Raw genomic sequence first — 22,937 nt, forward strand, 5'->3', positions numbered from 1 at the left:
AGTATTTAAAAAAATAAAAAATAATTATAAAAATAATTTTCAAATTTTTTAAATAAAAAATAAAGTTTGACAAAATGAGAAAAAATTACATAATGATATATAAATATAATAATCATAAATATAAAATATGATTATATACAGAATACATATAATCTAATCGTAATTTTACTTTTTGTAAAAAAAAAAAAAAAAAAAAACAATACAAAATTTATTTTTCTCATTATTTTTTAATTATTTAGTTTATTATTTTTCCTGTATATACAGACAGAGATTATACAAATAGAGAATATACAAGAGAAAAAAACATATACATATAGACATATTTTATATATTATTATTATATAAAATTTATATATATTATTATATAAAATTGTATACATATATTATTATATGAAAAATTTTTCATCAGATCTTAAGACATTTGTATGAAGTGTTAAGTGAAGCATATTATATGCAAATAATAATCGTATCAACCGTTCATAAGATTATGAAATTACATCTTTCATTCTACTATCGTCTGTTAAAAATCCGCACGACATGGATTTCGTGCACGAGTACCCACAGTTATACGAGGTTGGTATCGAAAATTTTTCGAACTTACAGTATATAAAAAATTTTAAACTTACCTATCTTATTTACATTTGGTTTCCATCCCTTTCAAAATAGTCGACAGCAATGATTCTTTCACAAATGATTTGTTCAATTTTTCAACATTTTCGAAAGTTGCTGATGCGCGGCTATATGTTCTTTTTTAACTCTACGTTATTCGCGTGACTTTTTAAAATGTAATTTCTCGGATGTATTTAACACACGTTATACATGCATCAATTTTCATTGTCTCTATGATGACCATTAAATAAAGGGTAATAATATTCTATAGATTTTCTAAATAAAGATGAACGTAAAAGTTTCTTTTCAATTGTGAACCTATTTGTGCAGCATTTAATTGATCGATAAAGAAAGTTTTTACTTCAAAAATTTAGTAGATTTCTAAGACTAATTTTTGTACTTTACACCCCGCGCAAGTAACGTACAGTTAAAAATGAATAAATGTCTCAAATGACTCGAAATATGATATAAGTAAGTAAAGCTTCATCACTAAAAGACTGACAAAATATTTTGAGAGTCTCGAAGGGCCGATGTTTCGAGTTTCACGGGGGGACGTTTCGAGACGGTATAGGAGATCGAGGCCAAATCGTAAACAGTGCTTGATGCGCTGCAGAAGAAAAAACTTTCAACGAATGGCTGAAGCATGGTTAAAGCACTGGGATTGCTGTATCAAATCACAAGAAAAATACTTCGAAGAGAGAAGATAGAGACTAAATGTAAATAGAGTAAATAAAAAAATTTTTATAGACTAAAGTCGGAAAATTTTTGATGCCATCTCGTACGTACATACAAATCACAAGAAGACTTTATGATCGAAGTATGCATACGCCCAACTTTGCTCGTTGCATTATAAGTTCGACGCTTTACGCGCGATAATTAGATTCGTAATAGACATTAATATAATGTTGGAATTATTTATTGTTAACGAGTCAGCGATCCCGATTTACTGTATTTTATTTTGTTTTACTGATAGTACAAATAATAAATTTTAAATGTAATAATAACAGTCGGTATTGCATTTTGAGCTTCTGAAATGTAGGATTTTATAAATCTACTTCTTGTAAAAAAGAAGATAACATTTTCTGCATTTGTGTAATTAAGGTTTGTTCTACCGTCAACCGTGTTTCTACCAACACGTTGACGGGCAATTTTGGCTATATAGAGGCAATCGACACATACATGTGTAGATTTAACATATGTCTGCTATGTTAATTGAACTTAACAAATATAAAATGTAAAATTATTAAAATAATTTAAAAAATATGTTGAAGTAACACAATTTGAACGTATTTATTAAATGTGGTAAACAGAAAAAGAGTGTTGATTTTACTCTATAACAGAAGTGGAGATGATTCAACATAAGATTCAATATAAAAGTTATGTTAATTGGACGCACGATTAACTTCAAATTACGATCAAAATTACATTTTTTTTTCTTAAAATATTAACATATAATATCGGTGTTATTATTTAACACATATATCCATATTATTAACACAAAAATTTGAGTGGACCGTTTGGAACATGTGATTTATGTTATATTTAACACAAATTTTCCAATTGTGTAGCATCGTAGTAGCGTCAAATAAATAAAAAGTAAAATAAAAGTTATTGAAAAATGAATATATTTTAAAACAAATAATAATTTTCCTTATAAAATATAATATAATATTGTGAAAAATATAAGGAAAATTAGATTATACTATTGAAAAATGATAAGAAAATTTATTTTATGTTAGGTATTATAAAACTTATGAAATAATAATGAAATGGAGTCAATTGAGAGAGAATTTCAGTAAAATATTTCAGGGATTTTCCTTTGTATCCTATGTTCCATTGGCATATTATATACACAAACGCTTTAATTTCTTCGCACAAAAACAATTTATCAAAAGACTGAATTTATTAATTCGATGAATTTTTCATGTGCGAACGAGCGCTTTGCATCGCTCGATCCATAGCTCCCATCGCACAGTGGGGCCAAAGCGTCCAAAACTTGGCCAAAAGTAAGAAAATTGAAACCGCAAACAAAACATGTTATGTACATACAATTAATAGAAAACATCCATATGTACGTTTCTGATACAGATTTGTCTGTAGGCAATCGGGAATGTCGGCAATCGAAGCTGTAGGCAAAATGTTGTGGGCAAACGAAGCTGGCAATCGGGATTGTAGGCAAACGGGATCCCCCCCATTTATTTGCCTACAATATCGTGAAAGAAAATATTGCGCCTTCGTGTGCCTTTTAAAATTATTTAATATTTTATAAGAGAAAACAGAAGTAGTAATAATTGACACTGACTGGCAATATAAAAATTCTTTAATTATCTCACGACGTTTCGACCGTCACTTTCGGTCCTTATCAAGTGTTCAAATTACATCGCTTGCAAACAATTCAGTCCTGGCATTGTGCCAACAATCCAAAAGTCAAGAACTAAAATAATGAGAGAATATAAAAAGAAAAATATAAAATAAAAATTGACAGAACTAAAATGATAAAAATATATAAAATATAAAATCAAGAGACACGGTAGTGTCTCGCGCCAAGTACACGCGGAGCGAGACCGACCGTGACTCTTTTACGCGACGCGACGGGTTGCGAGTACCCGAGATGTTGAGATCTCGATAACGAGTGAACGGATCAAGTTCTAAGTAGGCTTGATCGATAGCTTGGGGTCCAATTAGGGGGGGGGGGTTTCTCTCATAATATTCCGCTACGTGCCCTACGAGCGGAGATATTGCGACGCAAAGTCCAAATGTGAAAATTTATTTTTAAGATACTTCTACTTCTAACGCCGACGTTCTTGTATGATGACGTCATAATCAGAAACGTTACTTTCACTTTTTCGACGCTGGCGGCGCAGGTATCGCCAGTTTCGATATCGCGCGCGTATTTCGAAATTAGGTCGATAGACTTATCGGTCAGGAGTAAGATTTCTATTTAGGTATTTTAGGTAAATTAGGTATATACTTATATAATATATATTGAGTCAATTCCTTCATGTTTATCTCGAGAGATTTCGTATCCTTACATCGTAATACCACCGCTGCCGGAAAAGAAGGTTCTCTACGCTTGGCAGAAAGTGCCGCTAGGGAATTTTTAAGTCGATTCTTATGAATCAAGCTTGAATTCGATGTTGAAGTATCCCAAGTTGCCGATGACGAGGTCCAGATAGTGCGCTTCATAGTTTTCGGTGTCCAGGTGTAATAATACGTTGAATTCGATGTCTACGTGTCCCAGGTTGCCGATGACGAGGTCCACATAGTGCGCTCCGTAGTTTTCGGTGTCTACGTGTATTAATACCTTGAATTCGATGTCCACATGTCCCAGGTTGCCGATGACAAGATCCAGATAGTGCGCTTCATAGTTTTCGGTGTCCAGGTGTAATCGTACGTTGAATTCGATGTCTAGGTGTCCCAGGTTGCCGATGACGAGGTCCACATAGTGCGCTCCGTAGTTTTCGGTGTCTACGTGTATTAATATCTTGAATTTGATGTCCACGTGTCCCAGGTTGCCGATGACGGGATCCAGATAGTGCGCTTCATAGTTTTCGGTGTCCAGGTGTAATCGTACGTTGAATTCGATGTCTAGGTGTCCCAGGTTGCCGATGACAAGGTCCACATAGTGCGCTTTGTAGTTTTTGGTGTCTACGTGTATTAATAACTTTAAATCTGAATGTAGGACACGTAGATATCGAATTCGAGGTATTAATACACGTAGACACCGAAAACTACGGAGCGCACTATGTGGACCTCGTCATCGAAAACGTGGGACACCTAGACATCGAATTCAACGTATTATTATACCTGGACACCGAAAACTATAGAGCGCACTATCTGGAACCCGACATCAGCAACCTGGAACACGTGGACATCGAATTCAAGGTATTAATACACCTGAATACCAAAAACTATGAAGTGCACTATGTGAACCTCGTCATCGGCAACCTGGGACACCTAGACATCGAATTCAAGCTTGATTCATAAGAATCGACTTAAAAATTCCCTAGCGGCAGAATCAAGAGACACGGTAGTGTACACGCGGAGCGAGACCGACCGTGACTCTTTTACGCCACGCGACGGGTTGCGAATACCCGATATGTTGAGATCTCAATAACGAGTGAACGGATCAAGTTCTAAGTAGGCTTGATCGATAGCTTGGGGTCCAATTAGGGGGGGGGGGGGGTTTCTCTTATAATATCCCGCTCCGTGCCCTACGAGCGGAGATATTGCGACGCAAAGTTCAAATGTGAAAATTTTTTATTAAGATACTTCTTCTTCTATCTACTTCTAACGCCGACGTCTTATATGACACTACAAAAAGGCGTGATATCCGTAAAATTACCTTTTTCAAAAAAAAGGTAAAAAAATGCGCCAAGTACACGCATGGTAGTATATATGTATTATGTTGTTACCTCGAAAAAAACAAAGTGGTAGTATTATACCTCGAAATAACACCCTGTACATATTGTTTATACAATGCGTAATACTACAAAAAGGCGTGATATCTGTACAAAATTACCTTTTTTAAAAAAAAGGTAAAGAAAGGCGCCAAGTACACGCATAGTAGTGTATATGTTGTTACCTCGAAAAAAAAAACAGTGGTAGTATTATACCTTAAAAAAATCTAAGTAACAAGTGGTAGACGAAATCTTTGTATCTTGAAAAATCTCGAAAAAACCTAAACAGTAGTATCTTCACCTCGAAAAAAAAAACAAAGTAGTAGTAGTATTATACCTCGAAATAACACCCTGTACATATTGTTTATACAATGCGTAATACTACAAAAAGGCGTGATATCTGTACAAAATTACCTTTTTTAAAAAAAAGGTAAAGAAAGGCGCCAAGTACACGCATAGTAGTGTATATGTTGTTACCTCGAAAAAAAAAACAGTGGTAGTATTATACCTTAAAAAAATCTAAGTAACAAGTGGTAGACGAAATCTTTGTATCTTGAAAAATCTCGAAAAAACCTAAACAGTAGTATCTTCACCTCGAAAAAAAAAACAAAGTAGTAGTATTATACCTCGAAAAAACCTAAGTAACAAGTGGTGGACGTAATCTTTGTATCTCCAAAAATCTCGAAAAAACCTAAGCAGTATTATTTTTATTTCCAAAAAATTATTACTCAAGTGATACACATCACAAAATTACGTTACCTTATCAAAAAATGAGTCGCGCTTCAAGTGATCTATTATTACAATTACAAAAAAGAAATGATATCTCTTTTTAAATTACAGCGCCAATTACAGAGAACATATATTTTTCGAAATACAAAGATTACGTCTACCACTGTTACTTAGGTTTTTTCGAGGTATAATATTACTACTGCTTTTCTTCGATTAGAATAAAAATTGAATCATGAAGAATTACACAGAGGTAACAGTACAAAATACAAATATTTTATTAAAATATTTAAACCCAACAAGGGAATACAAGGTATTTAAATACAAAGTTTATATATGTATTTTAAAAGATTTAATCGCATCGCAAAGAATTACAGAGGTAACAGTACAAAAAATAAAAATATTTTATTAAAATACATAAATTTTTCTTGTCAAAAAACTTGGCGCTGCTAGAGAGAGAGAGAGAGAGAGAGAGAGAGAGACCTTTTACAAATGTAGATATTACTTATTCTATACTTATTCTATACTTAATTCTAATCGCTTTAAAAATCTAAACTTATCCTAACTTATCCTATACTTAGTAATAAGCCGCATTATTCACCGTCACACACACACACACACACACACACACACACACACACACACACACACACACACACACACACACACACATCGCCCACACCCACTCGCTCGCACATACACACCAGGCTGACCTAATTTTGAGGTCTAGCAGCGCCAAGTTTTTTGACAAGAAAAATTTATGTATTTTAATAAAATATTTTTTTTTTGTACTGTTACCTCTGTAATTCTTTGCGATGCGATTAAATTTTTAAAATACATATATAAACTTTGTATTTAAATACCTTGTATTTCCTTGTTGGGTTTAAATATTTTAATAAAATATTTGTATTTTGTACTGTTACCTCTGTGTAATTCTTCATGATTCAATTTTTTATTCTAATCGAAGAAAAGCAGTAGTAATATTATACCTCGAAAAAACCTAAGTAACAAGTGGTAGACGTAATCTTTGTATCTCGAAAAATATATGTTCTCTGTAATTGGCGCTGTAATTTAAAAAGAGATATCATTTCTTTTTTGTAATTGTAATAATAGATCACTTGAAGCGCGACTCATTTTTTGATAAGGTAACGTAATTTTGTGATGTGTATCACTTGAGTAATAATTTTTTGGAAATAAAAATAATACTGCTTAGGTTTTTTCGAGATTTTTGGAGATACAAAGATTACGTCCACCACTTGTTACTTAGGTTTTTTCGAGGTATAATACTACTACTTTGTTTTTTTTTTCGAGGTGAAGATACTACTGTTTAGATTTTTTCGAGATTTTTCAAGATACAAAGATTTCGTCTACCACTTGTTACTTAGATTTTTTTAAGGTATAATACTACTACTGTTTTTTTTTCGAGGTAACAACATATACACTACTATGCGTGTACTTGGCGCCTTTCTTTACCTTTTTTTTAAAAAAGGTAATTTTGTACAGATATCACGCCTTTTTGTAGTATTACTCATTGTATAAACAATATGTACAGGGTGTTATTTCGAGGTATAATACTACCACTTTGTTTTTTTCGAGGTAACAACATAATACATATATACTACTATGCGTGTACTTGGCGCATTTTTTTACCTTTTTTATGAAAAAGGTAATTTTGTACGGATATCACGTCTTTTTGTAGTGTCATATAAGACGTCGGCGTTGGAAGTAGATAGAAAAAGAAGTATCTTAATAAAAAATTTTCACATTTGGACTTTGCGTCGCAATATCCGCTCGTAGGGCACGGAGCGGGATATTATAAGAGAAACCCCCCCCCTAATTGGACCCCAAGCTATCGATCAAGCCTACTTAGAACTTGATCCGTTCACTCGTTATTGAGATCTCAACATATCGGGTATTCGCAACCCGTCGCGTGGCGTAAAAGAGTCACGGTCGGTCTCGCTCCGCGTGTACACTACCGTGTCTCTTGATTCTGCCGCTAGGGAATTTTTAAGTCGATTCTTATGAATCAAGCTTGAATTCGATGTCTAGGTGTCCCAGGTTGCCGATGACGAGGTTCACACAAGGTATCTATATTCGATTCTCTGAATAAACCTTATGTTCAAGATACAACGATTGTCCGTTCCTTTATACGTAATACCACTGCAAAAGCCTACAGGTTATGGACCCAGAGAAAAAAGTAACGGTCGATCTGATGTAAAACGGAAATTGGAAGCAAAAGTCCGAAGTAAGAAGTAAAAAGGAGAACGGTAAAAAGACCAAAATGTCTAAGGTGTCAATGGAGGAAATAGGCCAGATAGAAAAGCTGAGCGGCGTAGAAAACTTTCAGCTGTGGAAGTTTGAGATTACGATCGTACTTAAAGCCAACGAATTATACGATGTGACAACAAAAGCACCGCCTGCTGAGCGAGACGCGACGTGGTCTGAAATAGACGCAAAAGCACAAAAGGTGATCGTGCTGTCTCTGGGTAAGAAACCACTCACTCATATATTAAATTGCGATACCGCTCAGAACATGTGGACTAAATTATGTGCCATATACGAGAGAGATAGCGAACAAAGAAAATGCACGCTGATGCAGAAATTCTTTAGTTATTCTATGGATAAAAGTTGCGATGTAGCAACACACATCAGTAAATCATATAAATCGTTTGTTACGGCGTGGGAATCGACGGCTACGAGGGATCATCAGACACTGGAAAACCTAACCACAAGAATACTCTCGGAAGAAGCTAGGAATTCTGAACATGATGGTAAAGAAAATGCTGTGGCGTTTAAGGCTAATATCCATAATAATAAGAAGGTGTTTTAAATGCAATTCTACGGGTCATCTGGCAAGAGCGTGCAGAAAGACGTCTCAAAAACAAACGGATACAAAGGAAAAGCAGAAATTCTGCAAGATATGTAAGAAATCCAATCACTTTGAAAAGGATTGCTACTTTCGCGATGATGCCAATAGTAAGAAAAAGGATCCACAATCCGATAAATCAGATAAGCAGACTGATAAAGTGTCGTTTTTCGTGCACAAACAACAAGATACTTCATGGATAATCGATTCTGGTACGACGTCTCATATGATTAATGACACGAAATATCTGAAAAACCTGAGACAAACACAGTCTAGCCAAAGCCGGTGTAGCCAAAGCCAACGAGTCGATGGTAGCAGAAGGAACCGGGATATTAAAAACAAAAAACTGTATTCTGAAGAATGTAATGTACATTCCTGACCTATGTGCGAATCTGATATCGGTGCCAGCTATAACGGAACATGGAGGGAAGGTGATCTTTACGAGAGACAAGGTCGTAGTAGAGAAAAAGTGTTTTGCGGTAAGAAAAAAGAAAACGGACTATACGAGGTAATGCTAAGCACCGAAACCGCGGGAAGATCATATGCCGTACAAAAATTAGAAATGGCGGAGAAATGGCATAAGAAACTAGGACATCTAAGTATTGACGGTATGAAGACTCTAAAAGGAATGTTGAAAGGCTTGGATTTCACCACGGAAGATCTGAAAAAGGTAGAAGAAGCTTGCGAAACCTACATGAAAGCGAAACAGACGAGAGCACCGTTTAAAGGAAGCGGAACGCAAATGAAACGAGCCTTGGAACTAGTACACTCTGATGTCTGCGGTCCTGTGGAAATTCCAACATGGGACGACAAAAGGTACATTCTGACCATGTTAGATGATTACACGCACTTCACTGTTATCTACTTGTTGAAAAATAAAAATGAAGTCGCAGATACAATTAAAGAGTACGTAAAATTTGCTGAAGCTCGGTGGAATCTAAAACTGGCCAAATTGAGATTCGACAATGGTGGCGAGTACGTGAACGAGAATCTTTGGAGCTGGTGCAAGAAAAATGGCACTGAAATGGATCTCACCATACCCTTTTCCCCGCAGTTAAACGGGAAGGCAGAACGCCTGAACCGCACCTTGTTAGAGAAGACCAGAGCGTTACTGGAGGAATCCGGATTGAAGAAAGAAATGTGGGGAGAATGTGGGGAGAGGCAGTGTACACGGCCATGTATTTGCTGAATAGAAGTCCAACAAAACTACTGGATGTAACTCCAGTGAAATGTGGAACGGAAAGGAGCCCGACATGAGTTTTGTAAAACTATTCGGATGTGCAGCACATGCAAAAAACCTAGGGGCACTGAAGATACTCGACAACCGGAGCAGAAAACTCGTCTTTGTTGGATATAGTCCAAAAGGATACAGGCTATGGGATGCCGAAAACAGGAAAATAATCCTCTCAAGAGACGTAAAATTTGAAGAAAAAGTTGAAAATATAACAGAGAAAAGCACAAAAAGTATACTAGGTAAAATAGAAGACACTGAAGAAGAAAAAGAAGAACAGACAGAAGAAGAGGAGGGTGAAGAGCCTGATCCAATGGAAGCAAACAACGAATCAACGTCAGAAGAATATGTAGAAACTGAAGACAGAGAAGATTGTCATGAACAGGAGCAGCAATTGCGCAGATCAACACGAATTACAAGACGTCCAGAAAAATATAATGACTATGTGTTTTTGACTTTTCAACAAGCTGTTACTGGTCCAGAGAAAGAAGAATGGAAAAAGGCAATACAAATGGAAAAAAACTCTCTAGAAGAGAATAATACGTGGAAAGTAGTGGACAGTATAGAGGCAGAAGGAAAGGAGATTTTGAGTAATAAATAGATTTTCAAGACGAAAGAAGACGGAAGGAAGAAAGCCAGACTAGTCGTCAAAGGATTCGAACAAACCTACGGTATAGATTACGAAGATACATTCAGTCCTGTAGTAAACAACTCGTCCTTAAGAATCCTGTTTGCATTATCAGCAAAAGAAGATTATCACATAATTACGTTTGACATAAAAACGGCGTTTTTATACGGGAAACTGGATGAGCCTGTATTTATGTATCCCCCGGAAGGAACTACGGGAAAAGGATCTGCAAACTACTGATGGCCTTATACGGTCTGAAGCAAGCTCCATCAAAATGGAATGAAAGATTCTCAACTTTTTCTCAAACAGCAGGATCTAAAGGCATTAAGGTAGTTGTATCGCGACAGTATTAGTAAAAAATAATGGTCATACTGTATACGATAATGTACGGAAAACTCTACTTACCTGTGTAAAACTTTTAACTAAGCTGTACCGTTTTCAACCAATCCTGTATGGTCTTACCAATCTGGCAACGCTGTATGCTCGCAACTCGCGTCAGTAATGTCAGTATATCATTGAAGTTAGCTCGCGATGCTTGCGTTATTATTGAGATTATGCTATTGAGGTTATTTTGAATTAGAAGAAATATAAGCGAAAATGTCTGTTGTACGTTACAAAGGAAGATTAATGAAAGAAAAAGTATTGAAGAAAAGACTTAAAGCTTTAGCGGCAATGTCTGAAGCGAAGAAAAAGACAAAGTCCTGTCAAGAAGACAATCATTTATGTGTTGGAAGACGCATTGTAGAAGTGTCCGAGCTTGCCAAAAATTTAACTTGCTGTTACTGTGAAAAAGATCTTTCACTTAAAAATGTAATAAAACGAAAGACGCGCGACTTGGTTTAAATTCAATTTTGAAAGTACGTTGTCGGGATTGTTCTACATTTACAGATGTTGCTACAGGAAAAATTCAATCAAAAGATAACTCTAAACACAGTGATGTAAACACAAAAATTGTATTAGGTAAGTTATAGTCAATAAATTATTTCCATTCGCAAACATTGTATCTGTGTAATTTTTATTGATTATTACATAATTTATCAAAATTAATATGTTGATTTAAACTTCTAACTTATAAATGACAGGAGCTGTACACGCTGGAGTTGGGTGCTCGGGTTTAAATAAAATACTGGCTTGTATGAATATACCATCTATAACATCAAATTTATTCAAAAGATATGAACGAGAAGTTGGATCTGCAATAGAAGAAGCTGCTAAAGAGAGTTGCAAGCAGGCTGCAAGAGAGGAACAACTATTAATTGTAGAAAATGTTGAAAAATTCTGTCAAGAACTGTAAGATTTTGTTCTTTCATTTTTATTTTAAATAAAAAAACAGGAAGACAAAAATATGTTTTCTATAAGTGTTTTATACATATGTGTAATAATATGTAATAATATGTGTCTTATGTATATGTTATGTATACGTAATTGATAATTATCAAACTTAATTGATATGTATTAATAATAATAAAATAATTGATAATTATTAAACTGATTTGTATATGTATTAATAATAATAAAATAATGTATTAATAAATCTGATTCTTTTTTTGTCAATAGGCCAGACGAAATAGCTCAGGAAATTTACTCTATCTTGATACCTTTAAAACCTGCATCCAACGATGCAAATCTTTATATTTCAATGCAAGAGAGCTCTACCCAGTTCTACCACCAGTAATATCGTCAGAAAAACACTTTTCCTCTAAACAATCCTTGTACACCTAATTATAACAATGTAAATACTAATTTGGACGTAAATAATTTTGACGCAGCGATAGGTAATATATTATTAACATAATCGTCTCTTACGACATGGGCTGGAGTAAGTGTGGGAACGGAAAAAGCTATGATAGTCTTAAAAAACTTTAAAAGATGTATACTAACTACAAAAAACATTTAAAGAAATGAAAAAACGTGATGTAATTCCTCATTTGAAAAAATGTTTTAACTATGCTGTAGCACAAAACAAAGGAAAAAGTGTAGAATTAGCCAGTACTTTACGTACAATACCTGACCATGTATTCGGCAAACATGAAAACTGCGGCGTATGGTGTCACCGCGATTCCAAGACAGTACTAATACTCAAGAACAGACGATACTATTGAAAGATTCTAAATTATATACAGCATTATGTGTTATTTTTTCAAAATATGCTGATAACTCAGCAAAATTTTCAGTTGCTGCTAGCAGTCAAGCGAACGAAAGTTTAAAAAACATTATGGCACATAAAGCTCCAAAGAATGGTTGTTACAGTTTGAGTGAATCAGCTGATTTTCGTTGGGCGAGTGCTGTTTGCGCCAAAAACGATGGACAACAATATTTGCCTCGTGTTTCAGCTAAATTATGTATTTCGCCCGGTAAACATATGGAATCTTTTGCTATAATGCAAGATAAACAAAGAGCACGTAGAGCTGAGTTAGCAAAATTACAAAGTACAAAAAGTCGTCGTAATTTAATGAAAAAAATGCGAGAAAATTTAAGGAAAAGAACAGAAAGAATTGAAAGAATACAGTACCTGCCAAACTGTGGTCTTGAGATAGATGCTGAAAATTCAGACAGTGTAGATATCAATAATGAAGTAAACAAGACAAATATAGCAATCGATTCCTGTAAAATAGTTTACTTTGATTTAGAGATTAACCTATACAAACTGTGGTATCCTATGTTTCTTATGTGACTGGCTTAAAAGTTATAAATAAAGATCTTTTTTGGCGTAATGTAAAGGTACAAACAATTCCATTAAAAAATGCTCTTGAAAGTTTTAAAGAATTTCTTAATATTTCATCTAAACCGTCAGTCTTAGTTGCTCATAATGTTCAATTCGATGCTAAACACTTGCTTCAAGCAATAATACGTCATTCCATGATGATAAACGATTTTAAATCTATCATTAGTGGATTTTCCGATTCTGAAATTTTGCTACGGAAACCATTTCCTGATCGAAAAGGAAAAGGACAGTTCAAATTATCAAAGCTAGCTGAAGATTTGCTTCCAAAAAAGAATACTAATAATTTTCATGAAGCATTGTTTGACGTAAAAGTGCTAGAAAAACTTGTATGCTTATATATTTCAACAACAGATTTGCTTAACAACAGCAAATCTTATACTGAATCAATAAATAAAATAATAGGAGCTCGAAAAGTAGCAGAAATAACACTAACTTTAAATGTTTTAAAAGAGATAATTTCTGAAGGAATGATTTAAAAAATTGCTCAGGCCAGGATCACGTATAATACTCTACAGGATATTTATAAGCAAAAGGGCGAAATTGGGCTGAAACAATTTTTATTAGAAAAGTCGACCGATAAAAAAGTTCGCGTGACAAATAGATCAAAAATATTAAACAATATTATTAATTATGTAAAAGATCATGTTAATTAATTTGTATCTTATTCTACAATTGTTTCATTTAACATTTATATATGGTGCGTTTTCTACAACAAGCGACACAAATCTCGTTGTTTTTTTTTTTCAATATTTTATAAAAAATTAATAAATACATTGTATTACTTTCAATACGTTATATTCGTCGTTCTGTTTTTTCTTAAATATTTTATAAAAGATTAATAAATACGATGTATATTACTTATAGTATGTTATATTTGTTGTGCTCAACATTAATATAAATAGATTTATAGTTCTACATACAATACCTATTATTTTACCTATTATAAAATAAATTAGTACGGTATAGAATAGGATATAGGCAATCTGAACTACCTTCATATGCAGTCAATACAGTGTTGCCAGATCTTTACAGGTTAGCTGTCGTATGCGTCCATCGCTATAAGAAATTATGTACTTTGCGTAACAATTGCTTCAAAACTAGATAGACAAGGGTCTTGTACTTTTGTAAGAATATTTTTACAAGTCTCTTTTGTTATCTCTTTGTTTTTCATCAAAATCGTATGAGTAGTTTGATCGCTACAATTACAAACGTGATATGGGAAACCGTTTTCGTCCTACGATACATGTAAAAAGTGCTAAGTTTGACTTCCATTATTTCAACTTTAGTATAGTCAACCTTTTTCTACTTGCACGTGTGTGTAGAGCGTGTTTACGTTAATATGCTGTTCAAATTTTAAAAGATTCCTATGAAAATGGGTTTTGCGATACAACTACCTTAAAGTCGGAACAATGCATCTTTGTAAATGAGGAAAGGACACTCATTTTAGGAGTTTACGTGGACGATGGAGTTTTGCTGAGTAAAAACGAACATGAACGCAATCGATTCATCGAGAAATTAAAGAAGGAATTTGAAACGACGGTTAACTGGAATCCAAAAAGCTTCTTGGTCATGGAGATAGAGCGATCTCAAGAAGAGCTAAAATTAACGCAGAAGAATTCTCAGGAAAACTGTTGAGCAGATTCGACATGAACAAGTCTAAATCAGTCGACACTCCGCTGGTTAAATGCAACGAAGAACCAGAGGAATCTGAAACAACAACCTACCGGTACAGAGAAACAATAAGAGGTCTGCTATACTTATCAACTAAAACTCGTCCAGATTTGGCACAAGCAGTTGGACACGGAAGCAGATATGTGAATAACTACACAAAACGAAGAATAACTGAAATAAAGCGAATGTTTCAATATCTTAACGACACACGAAACCAAGGAATACAGTACAACGACCGGCATGACAAAACAAAAATGATAGCATACAGCGACTCCGATTACGCTGGCGATCCAGACACGAGGAAGAGTACGAGCGGGTATATAACATTCTACTGTGGAGGTCCGATCGGATGGTGCTCCAGGAGACAACCAGTGGTAGCGACTTCCAGCACCGAGGCGGAGTACATTGCGGCAGCTGAGTGCACCAAGGAGATAATGTATTTAAAGACTTTAATTGAGGAATTATTCGGTGAATCAGTTAACGTAAGACTAAAAGTAGATAATCAAAGTGCTATTAAGCTTATAAAGAATGGAGTTATTAACCGACGGTCAAAGCACATTGACGTAAAGTACCATTTTGTTCATGAAGAATTAAAGAAAGGGACAATTAGTGTGGAATATTGTCAAAGTGATAAGCAACTTGCGGATTTATTTACTAAACCGTTGGGAAAGATAAAATTTAATACGCATAAGAATGTTTTAGTCGGATAAAGAAATTGAAGTAGTCTTGATTAATCTTTAACTCTATTTGTGTTCACTGATAAGTATTATAGTAATATATATTTGTTCTTAAGATAAGGTAAATAATAGGAAAGAAAGGTTGTAAAAATTTATGTTTAAAGTTGCTTTATTGATATCAAAGGTGATGATTTGAGATTTAAAATATGTGTTGGACTGGTAGAAATTAAGAGAGGGTGTTAGGAATAATTTCTAACAGTCGATAATAATCGATAATGTCGATAAGAGCGATATTGATATGGTTGATGGAGACACACGTTCATCGTCGCAAGGCGCACGTCCGAAAAAGTACTAGAAGAGATTTTTACACACACTGTTGTGTTCAGCTCTCGCACGATCACGACATTTTTTAGTTTCACTCCGTTATTTAGTCCTCGAGCATTGTAAAGATCCAAGGTATCTATATTCGATTCTCTGAGTAAATCTTATGTTCAAGATACAACGATTGTCCGTTCCTTTATACGTAATACCACTGCAAAAGCCTACAGCATAAAGAACATGAAGCCCGCGATCATTAAAGATACGTAAAAATCTCTCGCTGAGACCTTTGATGTAGGGAACTGTTATACAATTTTCTGGAATTTGTCGTATAATGTCGCTTATGTTAGATGTGTTATCACGGTAACTGAGAAGTTTCAATCTATCTTTAATACACTTATCAACTATACACTTGTCAACCATACACTTGTCAACCATATGTGCGATCTTATTATCCGTCGAACGGTTCCACGATAACAATATTGATAAAATCAAAGAAATACTTCTGAACAACTGTATCCTCCACATATGGTTGACAAGTGTATTAAAGATAGATTGAAACTTCTCAGTTACCGTGATAACACATCTAACACAAGCGACATTATACGACGAATTCCAGAAAATTGTATAACAGTTCCCTACATCAAAGGTCTCAGCGAGAGACTTTTACGTATCTTTAATGATCGCGGCCTTCATGTTCTTTATACAGTTCCTAAGTCCCTTGATTGCGTCATAAGGAGGGGGAAAGATAGACTTGATTGTTTCAAGCAGACTAACTTAATTTATAAAATTAACTGCGGAAATTGCGATGCCACGTACATTGGCCAAACCAAAAGACATCTTGAAACACGCATTAAAGAGCATAGAACGGATATCAAGAAGAACGGATTTAAATATTTAGCTTATATCTTGATAAATGCTTGTCGGAGAGGAAAATGATACAAGACTTTTTGACTTGATATGGTCTCAAGAATATGCTATTGCAATAATACCCTAATTTCTTTAAATATTTGTGTATACATTTTCTTGAAGCTTTCATGTGTACACAATTATTTAAAGAAATTAGAATACTATTGCAACAGTATATTCTTGAAACCAAATCAAGTCAAAAAGTCCTGTACCACTTTTCACTCCGACGAACATTTATTAACAAACATCTATTGTAAGCTAAATATTGAAAAAAATACCAAGTTTTCCTTGAACATTTCAAGGAGTATAAGGCAAATAAAAAAATGTTTTAGACAAAAGTTGTTCATATTAATTAGTAGAAAAAGATAATACCATAAAAGGGGGTTTCTATTTAAATAATTTGACTTGGATCCTATTAGGCTTAACACAGGTCCCGGACTCAAAATCTAATAAAATTGTCTATTGGTCCTCCTTGAACTCTCCAACTTTTATCTGAAACATTTTTCCAATAAATCAATACTATCTGAGATAATTATAGCGGAGATAATTGGCACACGAAATAAAAATCACCCTGTTTATTTCATACATAATTACATATTAAAACATAGGAGTACGGGGTTAAATATGACGTGTTCCGATATTCACTGTCTATACTGAGAATCTATGGTTAATGTTATACATACACTTTAGATTTTCAGTACTGGATGTTAAAATATTGGAACGCAGTTTATACCAAGTTTAAATTTTTCTTACTTATGTATCTAATAAATGAAGCTGTCGCTCAGAAGAGTTTGATAGAAATCAAACTGCTTGGTGCTGCTCTGCGTGAACTTCCACTGATGGAAAGCAACGTAACACTGCAACATAATACAATAACAGTAATTATTATTACATCTAATTATATATTTTAAACATAAAAGTAGGTTAAGTATGATTTGTATTGTGATATTCATTATCTATGTATACTGAAAATCTGTAGTTGATGTTACACGTATACTTTGGATTTTCAGTATTGACGATTAATATTGGAAAGTATGGTTTATATCAAATTTAACTTTTTCTTACTTACATATATCTAATAAATAAATATTTTGCTCTTCTATCAAACTACTTGGTGCTGCTCTGGACTGCATGAACATTCACTGATGGAAAGCAATACTGTAACATATAGCATGAGAACAATAATTATATTATAAAAATCATGTAAATGGTTAAATAATTATGGTAAATCATTTTAATTAATGATTAAACTGCTTTTTAGGAGATTTGGGATTGGCATATTTCTATCACGTATCTCCAACTAAGGGCTCCAGTTGGATTAAACTATTAAAAATTTTGAGGTTAAGTTAGCATCAAGATTTAAGTATGAAACCGTTAATAAATAATTTCATTAGAGACTCGTTCAATAGGTTATAAAGGCAAATATATGTATTTTAAGATGGTCATTGAAATGATTTTATGATATTAACGTGGTTTTTGCAGACCATTATGCCACGTAATCTCTATTTTGGATTTAAAGACAAATCGCCAAATATATATGTACAATGTACATATTAGTAATAATTATACAAAATACTTTTAAAAATATTTGTGTGAACAATATTTATTAAATAAAGAAAAATTACCTAAAATTAAAACGATTGTTTCTGTGCGATGTCGTACACGTGATTGCGTGGTCCCACGGAGCCATGCAAGAGACAGCGAAAGAAGACGAGAATGGTGGGGGTCGGTGCTGCGACCAAGCGCATAGCCACACACACTAGCGTTTTTCCCTCCACTTACGCACTCAGAAACGTTCTGTTTATCCGTGTGACAAACTCGTAATTTGAAAAGTTTAATATTGATTATATAAGAAATATAAATTTTAAATTTTATCTATTTATTTTATTATCAATTTACTTACTGACTCTTAATTAAAAATTAATTGTATATATAATTACCTTTTATTATTACAAAACAAATAACAAGTTATAAAATTAAATACCACCACTTATATATAAGATTTATCTTAATCACTTTTATTCCCCAAAAGTACAAGTCAGTCTCTTTTGATTTCATCACACTTTTTGATTTAGATTTTCTTTCTTTCAGTCCAAAATTCTTAACTGGTATATATTATCTGTGCAATACGTATGATTGTGTGATACCTTAATAACGTCTTAATGACGTTGTAACGGCCTGACTTTATCGAACGCGGACGAGTTTACGGGATCGGGAGTTCGATGACAGGCCCAGAAACAGTAATCAATTTGCCATGTGAATATGCACTTTATTCAATATTCAAAACTATACTATAAACTATCATATACAATACTCGGGATTCGGTATTACACACGAACTGAACGCGGGAAATTACCGTGGTCGGTAGTGCCGGTGCACGCGACGCGGTATACGAAATCTCGGGACTCGAGTCTTCGCCTCGAGGTGCGGTACGCAAGGGAGGGATAACGCAGCGCGGTATTTTACAGAACGGAGTTCGTTGCGGTATACAGGGCTACGATAAGGCGGAACGCGGTAGATTACATACGGAACGCGGCTACGAGTAGACGCTAATGGAACGCGGTATATTACATAGTGATTGATACATATATTTAATACATACAAGAAAGATATACGCTGATAACGGAACGCGGTATATTACATACGGAACGCGGGACGTGACATACGGAGCGCGGTATATTACATACGGAACGCGGGACGTGACATACGGAGCGCGGTATATTACACGCGGACGCGGCTACAGCTATCAGAACGCTGTATGCGATGCACGGGTAAGCAAGCGCGGTAGGTTGTACCAGAGGATGGCAGAATCCCGGGATCACGGTTGTGAGAACTCTCGCGGCGAGGCCGAGCACGCTCGACCCCGCGGTACCGTGATCGTCGGGGCAATCAGGGAGTTCGGGAACACTCTGAGAACCCTCAGTCGAGAACCAGAACTCTGGACCTCGTTGTACGTGTTGCCCTAGGATTCGGAAGGTATCGGGAGGTAGCTTCGTCAGGAGAGCCGAGATGAAGACGAAGTGTCTTCCTCGTCGAGCGCGCCGGCTTTTTATACCGCGCGTCGCGGTGAGCGTAGCAGGAGGGAGGTAGAGTCCTAGATAATAGAGAAGCGACATTGAAATCGATAGGTGCGATATATCGATAAAGCCGCCATTTTGTTTCTCCATATGGAATAGGAAAGTACGTATAAGAAACTGTCCATTTTAGAAACGGTGTGCTTGTCGTAAATATATTACAGCGTAATGAAACCTATATCCCATATCTCTTCTAAAGTATTCTGAACATTATTTACACAACACAATAAACCTATGTATGATTTTAATAATCGTAAATATATGTATAATTATATTATGCTATTTTAGAAATTCTTTTGTATCCATAATTTTACAAAATATAAGATTTATTTTTATAGGAATGAAAATGGCTATGGGGAAAGTTGCAACTAAATGAACATATATAGAAAAATTACATCTCTGTTATTTTCAGTCTATTTGATTATTAATTACTGAAAATTTTGTAAGCGTAGCAAATTCAATAATAACGAAAACGAATTATTTATACAAATTAATCGGGCTGAAATTGTAAAAACATGTATTTATATCTTTTTATCTTTTGAAAAGTTGTATCATATATCAAAAAGAGCGTTATTTTTAATTTTAGTTACGCAATTTTATCTTCTATGTATATAGATATGAAAGTTATTTACTTTGAAACATGTCGACAATATACAAGGAAAGTTGTTAGAGAGTCAGAATGCTTGTAAAACATTATATTAATACACAACACACCTGATTGCATATGAATATAGCTTCTTGTTGCCTTAATCAATGTAACATGTACAATCAAGAAAAACGAAAGATATATTAATTCATAAGATTATACTTGCAGATACATATAATAAAGTAAATGAAAACGTACTGTGTATTTTATTGTAAATTATTAATAGTTCTTTGAGGAATAGTGTAAAAAATTTATATATAACTTTACTACGTTTTTTATAGATACATATATCTACGAGACAATAATATTCGATTTATTTGACATCTATAAGAGAAAATTCATTTTAAATTAAATAAAATATGATTTATTTTATATTTGTACTTGGTTTAACTCTCAATTACAATTCGAATAATTGTGCTCTTCAGATTTCAAAATTTTCCTCGGCAGCTGGCAATATTACGATTGTTGCAACCAAAGGTTTTGGATTTGCTTTCTTGCAGAGTAATATTTTAACTTTCCCTGATATTTGACCCTTTAAGTTTGCGCTAACAGGTAATGGCATTGAATATGTATGTTCATTAAATGGCTTCGATGGGAGACTATCGTTAAAAACTGAAGGAATTGCTCCGATTTTCAGTTTCCTCTTACCATCTTCTCTAACACGCTCCCAAGAAAACCTGTCAAAATGCTCCTGAAAAAATATGTATGCTATCAGTAAATGACTTCGCTATATATGTATATATATATATTTGCTACACTGCAGCTTACAGAGCACACAAACAATGGATCCTTAGGCTCCCAAGTAGATCCATTAATATTCCTGATACTGTTAATCCATCTAGCTTTCTGTCCTTCATTTCTAGGAAAACGATGAAACATAAGAGTTTACTCCACAGTACCGGATTGAGTTCCGGTTGCAGAGCGGTGAACACCGTCGTACGATGAATTCCAAAAGACAGGGTGCCGATCACCGCGCACACGATTAGATCGTTCTTCAGTCTGGCGTTCACTGTCGAGCGTAACTTCTCCGGCAAAGGATCCACCAGCTCAGTATCTGACATTTGCTCGCCCACCTTGATCTTTACGTCTTTCTTCCTGCCGGACGTCTTGCTCTTGGTCTCCTTGTAACTCGCGGCCACGTTATCAGGCTGCGACGACGACGTGTTTTCTATGATTTTGGCTTCCTTCTCTTCCGTGTACCTGTCTCCTGTCTCTGGTGGCCACAAATTTGTCTTGAGGATGTCCTATATCACGGTAGGATCCGAAGAATCACGGCCTTTTACAGAACCGTAACAGTAATGTCTCGCGTTGTCTCACGTGCAGCAGGCCTCTAACGTGCATTAACCTCACTTATTTAACTATAAGGGAGAAACAAAATGGCTCTGGATCACGTGATTTAGTTAGCCAATCAGACCATTCCCTTCAATGTCGCTTCTCTATTATCTAGGACTCTAGAGGGAGGCCGATCGTCAAGCGACGGTGCGGTGGTGGGAGCGGCGCGATCTCGCTTCGGCGGGGATCGGCTCGCTTCGGCGCTCGTCGGCGTCGTGCGGGAGGGCACCGGTGCGGCGGATTTCCCGCGCACACGGTGCGTTTTAAGTACTTAAAAAGATGTGGGCGCACCGCGCCCTGTGCTCGCCCGACGGGGAATCGGTCGGGCGGCTCCCGGAGGGTGGTAGCCGGGACGATGCTTTGTCATAAGGGGTGCATCGTTACAACGTCAATAAGATGTCATTAAAATGTCATTTGACATTATTTTGCTACTTAAAGTATTATATTTCAACAATATATTACAGCAATATTACTGTAATATTTCAATATTTTTTAAAAACGTGTAATACATCAGGAATATTTCTGAAATATTTCATTGTAATACGTAATAATTCCACTATATTGCAATATTACTGCAATATTTCTGCAATATTGTGCTGTGTGGGATATTATATATCCAATTCAAAATTTTATTACTCTTTTTAAACTGAATTTGTTTTTTAAGATGATTTTTGAAAAATTATATATTTGCGCTGGTTATGACACATGTAGACTATATAACACTTACTACATTAAATTAAGAAGTAGTCTACCACGTAAGGCAGTTGGCTCACGATCCAGAGGTCCCGAGTTCGAATCCCACCTAGGTAAGTGTTTTTTTCAAATACGAGCGTATACGCGTTCAAATGTATAGTGTATACTATACACTTTTTCTTTATAAATATTATAATATTTAATTATTAAAATAATAATTACATATATTATCACAATCCTACTATTACAATAATATTGTAGTGTTCGAAACCGAAATCGAAACTTGGCCTAGAGTCCGACCAAAACTACAGGTTGTGATAATAGGATTGTAATCAGAGAATTGTGTGATAATGTGTGTAATTATATTTTAATAATTAAATATTATAATATTTATAAAGAAAAAGTGTATAGTATACGTGTAAGCGCGTATAC

General features: G+C 34.8%; 2 protein-coding genes and 1 long non-coding RNA gene across 5 annotated transcripts; 1 reads left to right on the forward strand and 2 right to left on the reverse strand.

Annotated features, from left to right (window-relative positions):
• Nucleotides 1-14,831: 14,831 nt before the first annotated feature.
• LOC139811331 (uncharacterized) lies at nt 14,832-15,566 on the forward strand. The gene has a single exon (XM_071775597.1). The coding sequence runs from the start codon at nt 14,832-14,834 to the stop codon at nt 15,564-15,566; it is 735 nt and encodes a 244-aa protein (XP_071631698.1).
• A 118-nt stretch (nt 15,567-15,684) lies between these two features.
• On the reverse strand, nt 15,685-18,472 carry LOC139812416 (uncharacterized). Of its 3 annotated transcripts, XR_011731869.1 has the most exons (5): nt 18,386-18,472; nt 17,830-17,918; nt 17,514-17,617; nt 17,133-17,252; nt 15,685-16,075 (listed from the first exon to the last, which is right to left on the reverse strand). It is a non-coding gene; the product is annotated as an uncharacterized lncRNA (long non-coding RNA). The 3 variants fall into 3 exon arrangements; XR_011731868.1 differs by having other exon boundaries at nt 15,685-17,252; XR_011731867.1 differs by lacking the exons at nt 15,685-16,075; nt 17,133-17,252 and having other exon boundaries at nt 17,321-17,617.
• Nucleotides 18,473-19,495: 1,023 nt separating this feature from the next.
• On the reverse strand, nt 19,496-21,877 carry LOC139812424 (uncharacterized). Its single transcript, XM_071777232.1, has 3 exons — nt 21,249-21,877; nt 21,129-21,171; nt 19,496-19,854 (listed from the first exon to the last, which is right to left on the reverse strand). Exons 1-3 carry the CDS (start codon nt 21,539-21,541, stop codon nt 19,810-19,812), a joined length of 381 nt encoding a protein of 126 aa, XP_071633333.1. The 5' UTR covers nt 21,542-21,877; the 3' UTR covers nt 19,496-19,809.
• Between the last annotated feature and the right edge of the window lie 1,060 nt (nt 21,878-22,937).

Source organism: Temnothorax longispinosus, chromosome 1 (genome assembly GCF_030848805.1).
Source record: "Temnothorax longispinosus isolate EJ_2023e chromosome 1, Tlon_JGU_v1, whole genome shotgun sequence".
Lineage (NCBI taxonomy): Eukaryota > Metazoa > Arthropoda > Insecta > Hymenoptera > Formicidae > Temnothorax > Temnothorax longispinosus.

Excerpts from the sequence above, each read along its gene's own strand:
- LOC139812424 (XM_071777232.1), bottom strand. The coding sequence starts at position 21,541 with ATGTCAGATACTGAGCTGGTGGATCCTTTGCCGGAGAAGTTACGCTCG. Across the intron at positions 21,172-21,248 it reads ATCCATTGTTTGTGTGCTCT|GAGCATTTTGACAGGTTTTC; the intron begins GTAAGCTGCAGT and ends ATATTTTTTCAG. Across the intron at positions 19,855-21,128 it reads GGAGCGTGTTAGAGAAGATG|GACTCTACCTCCCTCCTGCT; the intron begins GTAAGAGGAAAC and ends TCTATTATCTAG.
- LOC139811331 (XM_071775597.1), top strand. The coding sequence starts at position 14,832 with ATGAACAAGTCTAAATCAGTCGACACTCCGCTGGTTAAATGCAACGAA.